General features: G+C 47.9%; 1 protein-coding gene across 50 annotated transcripts; it reads right to left on the bottom strand.

The window, feature by feature from the left end:
* Positions 1–55: 55 nt before the first annotated feature.
* Positions 56–2,355, bottom strand: LOC127920673 (serine/threonine-protein kinase fray2-like). 50 transcript variants are annotated; one of them, XM_052504733.1, is made up of 5 exons: positions 1,318–2,355; positions 1,166–1,267; positions 742–1,123; positions 448–657; positions 56–380 (listed from the first exon to the last, which is right to left on the bottom strand). In XM_052504733.1, the coding sequence occupies exons 1-3, from the start codon at positions 2,029–2,031 to the stop codon at positions 1,019–1,021; spliced, it is 921 nt and encodes a 306-aa protein (XP_052360693.1). In that variant the 5' UTR covers positions 2,032–2,355; the 3' UTR covers positions 56–380; positions 448–657; positions 742–1,018. The 50 variants fall into 50 exon arrangements, 32 of the variants coding, with proteins under 32 accessions (XP_052360693.1, XP_052360694.1, XP_052360674.1 ...); XM_052504734.1 differs by having other exon boundaries at positions 448–587; positions 842–1,123; XM_052504714.1 differs by having other exon boundaries at positions 56–200; positions 307–380; positions 588–841.
* Positions 2,356–3,231: the final 876 nt, after the last annotated feature.

Genomic DNA, 3,231 nt, shown 5'->3' with positions numbered 1-3,231 from the left:
CTGTCTGTTTATGTGCTTAACACCTTGTGTCTGTCTGTCTGTCTGTCTGGTCTGTTTATGTGCTTAACACCTTGTGTCTGTCTGTCTGTCTGTCTGTCTGTCTGTCTGTCTGTCTGTTTCTGTCTGTCTGTTTCTGTGCTTAACACCTTGTGTCTGTCTGTCTGTCTGTCTGTCTGTCTGTCTGTTTCTGTGCTTAACACCTTGTGTCTGTCTATCTGTCTGTCTGTCTGTCTGTCTGTCTGTCTGTCTGTCTGTCTGTCTGTCTGTCTGTCTGTCTGTCTGTCTGTCTGTTTATGTGCTTAACACCTTGTGTCTGTCTGTCTGTCTGTCTGTCTGTCTGTCTGTCTGTCTGTCTGTCTGTCTGTTTCTGTGCTTAACACCTTGTGTTCTGTCTGTCTGTCTGTCTGTCTGTCTGTCTGTCTGTCTGTCTGTTTCTGTGCTTAACACCTTGTGTCTGTCTGTCTGTCTGTCTGTCTGTCTGTCTGTCTGTCTGTCTGTCTGTCTGTCTGTTTCTGTGCTTAACACCTTGTGTCTGTCTGTCTGTCTGTCTGTCTGTCTGTCTGTCTGTCTGTTTCTGTGCTTAACACCTTGTGTCTGTCTGTCTGTCTGTCTGTCTGTCTGTCTGTCTGTCTGTCTGTCTGTTTATGTGCTTAACACCTTGTGTCTGTCTGTCTGTCTGTCTGTCTGTCTGTCTGTCTGTCTGTCTGTCTGTTTCTGTCTGTCTGTTTCTGTGCTTAACACCTTGTGTCTGTCTGTCTGTCTGTCTGTCTGTCTGTCTGTTTCTGTGCTTAACACCTTGTGTCTGTCTGTCTGTCTGTCTGTCTGTTTCTGTGCTTAACACCTTGTGTCTGTCTATCTGTCTGTCTGTCTGTCTGTCTGTCTGTCTGTCTGTCTGTCTGTCTGTCTGTCTGTCTGTCTGTCTGTCTGTCTGTCTGTCTGTTTCTGTGCTTAACACCTTGTGTCTGTCTATCTGTCTGTCTGTCTGTCTGTCTGTCTGTCTGTCTGTCTGTCTGTCTGTTTATGTGCTTAACACCTTGTGTCTGTCTGTCTGTCTGTCTGTCTGTCTGTCTGTCTGTCTGTCTGTCTGTCTGTCTGTCTGTCTGTCTGTTTCTGTGCTTAACACCTTGTGTCTGTCTGTCTGTCTGTCTGTTTCTGTGCTTAACACCTTGTGTCTGTCTGTCTGTCTGTCTGTCTGTCTGTCTGTCTGTCTGTCTGTCTGTCTGTCTGTCTGTCTGTCTGTCTGTCTGTCTGTTTCTGTGCTTAACACCTTGTGTCTGTCTGTCTGTCTGTCTGTCTGTCTGTTTCTGTGCTTAACACCTTGTGTCTGTCTGTCTGTCTGTCTGTCTGTCTGTCTGTCTGTCTGTTTCTGTGCTTAACACCTTGTGTCTGTCTGTCTGTCTGTCTGTCTGTTTCTGTGCTTAACACCTTGTGTCTGTCTGTCTGTCTGTCTGTCTGTCTGTCTGTCTGTCTGTCTGTCTGTCTGTCTGTTTCTGTGCTTAACACCTTCTGTCTGTCTGTCTGTCTGTCTGTCTGTCTGTCTGTCTGTCTGTCTGTCTGTCTGTCTGTCTGTCTGTTTCTGTGCTTAACACCTTCTGTCTGTCTGTCTGTCTGTCTGTCTGTCTGTCTGTCTGTCTGTCTGTCTGTCTGTCTGTCTGTCTGTCTGCTTCTGTGCTTAACACCTTCTGTCTGTCTGTCTGTCTGTCTGTCTGTCTGTCTGTCTGTCTGTCTGTTTCTGTGCTTAACACCTTCTGTCTGTCTGTCTGTCTGTCTGTCTGTCTGTCTGTCTGTCTGTCTGTCTGTCTGTCTGTCTGTTTCTGTGCTTAACACCTTGTGTCTGTCTGTCTGTCTGTCTGTCTGTCTGTCTGTCTGTCTGTCTGTCTGTCTGTCTGTCTGTCTGTCTGTCTGTCTGTTTCTGTGCTTAACACTTTGTGGTTGTCTGTCTACCTGCCTGTGTGTGCTTTCAGAATATTTCTTGACCAATGAGAGGGGATGGAGAATACAAACATCTACAACTTCCTGCTTCAGGAACATCTACCACCCAACACCACGGTAACATCACCACGGTAACATTACCACGGTAACATCCCCATTCCCTCCTATGTAGTGCAGTCAACCCGAGCTCTATAGTAGTGCACTACGTCAGGAATATGAACACACAGGAACACTTCTATCACAGCTATTCTATACAGGAGCCGCAAAGCACCCTGGGATAGCTGGCATAAGCAGTCAGCTCTTGGCTGGTTGTCGTAGCGACGCTGGGAGCTCTAGTCCAACATGGCGTCCAACTGGTCCGCCAGGTCGTCAAACATGCTGCCGATGTCGTCTAGAATGTTGACTGTCGTCTTCTCCTCCAGTAGAGAACTGGAGAGAGAGAGGGAGGAGGGAGGGAGGGAGGGAGAGAGAGAGAGAGAGAGGGAGGGAGGGGGCGAAAGAGTGAGACAGAGAGGGAGGGAGGGAGGGAGGGAGGGAGGGAGGGAGGGAGGGAGGGAGGGAGGGAGGGAGGGAGGGAGGGAGGGAGGAGGGAGGGACGGAGAGAGAGGGGGAGGGAGGGAGGGAGAGGGGAGGGAGGGAAAGTGTGAGGGAGGGAAAGTGTGAGGGAGAGAGAGAGAGAGAGAGAGAGAGAGAGAGAGGGAGAGAGAGAGAGAGAGAGAGAGAGAGAGAGAGAGAGAGAGAGAGAGGGAGGGAGGGAGGGAGGGAGGGAGGGAGAGAGAGAGAGAGAGAGAGAGAGAGAGAGAGAGAGAGAGAGAGAGAGAGAGAGAGAGAGAGAGAGAGAGAGAGAGAGAGAGAGAGAGAGAGAGAGAGAGAGAGAGAGAGAGAGAGAGAGAGAGAGAGAGAGAGAGAGAGAGAGAATAAACATGTAAACAAAGATCTTCTCATATCCAATAATGATACCTCTTAAAGGGGATGTTTACCTAAAAATCAAACATCTCTCAAGTGATTCCATTAAAACTGAACAAAAACATGCAAAGTCCCATGTTCAACATGTAAAGTCCCATGTTCAACATGTAAAGTCCCATGTTCTACATGTAAAGTCCCATGTTCTACATGTAAAGTCCCATGTTCTACATGTAAAGTCCCATGTTCAACATGTAAAGTCCCATGTTCACCATGTAAAGTCCCATGTTCAACATGTAAAGTCCCATGTTCAACATGTAAAGTCCCATGTTCAACATGTAAAGTCCCATGTTCACCATGTAAAGTCCCATGTTCAACATGTAAAGTCCCATGTTC

The sequence above is a fragment of the Oncorhynchus keta genome, unplaced genomic scaffold (assembly GCF_023373465.1).
Source record: "Oncorhynchus keta strain PuntledgeMale-10-30-2019 unplaced genomic scaffold, Oket_V2 Un_contig_20221_pilon_pilon, whole genome shotgun sequence".
NCBI lineage: Eukaryota > Metazoa > Chordata > Actinopteri > Salmoniformes > Salmonidae > Oncorhynchus > Oncorhynchus keta.
This window is presented reverse-complemented; position numbering and strand designations above follow the sequence as displayed.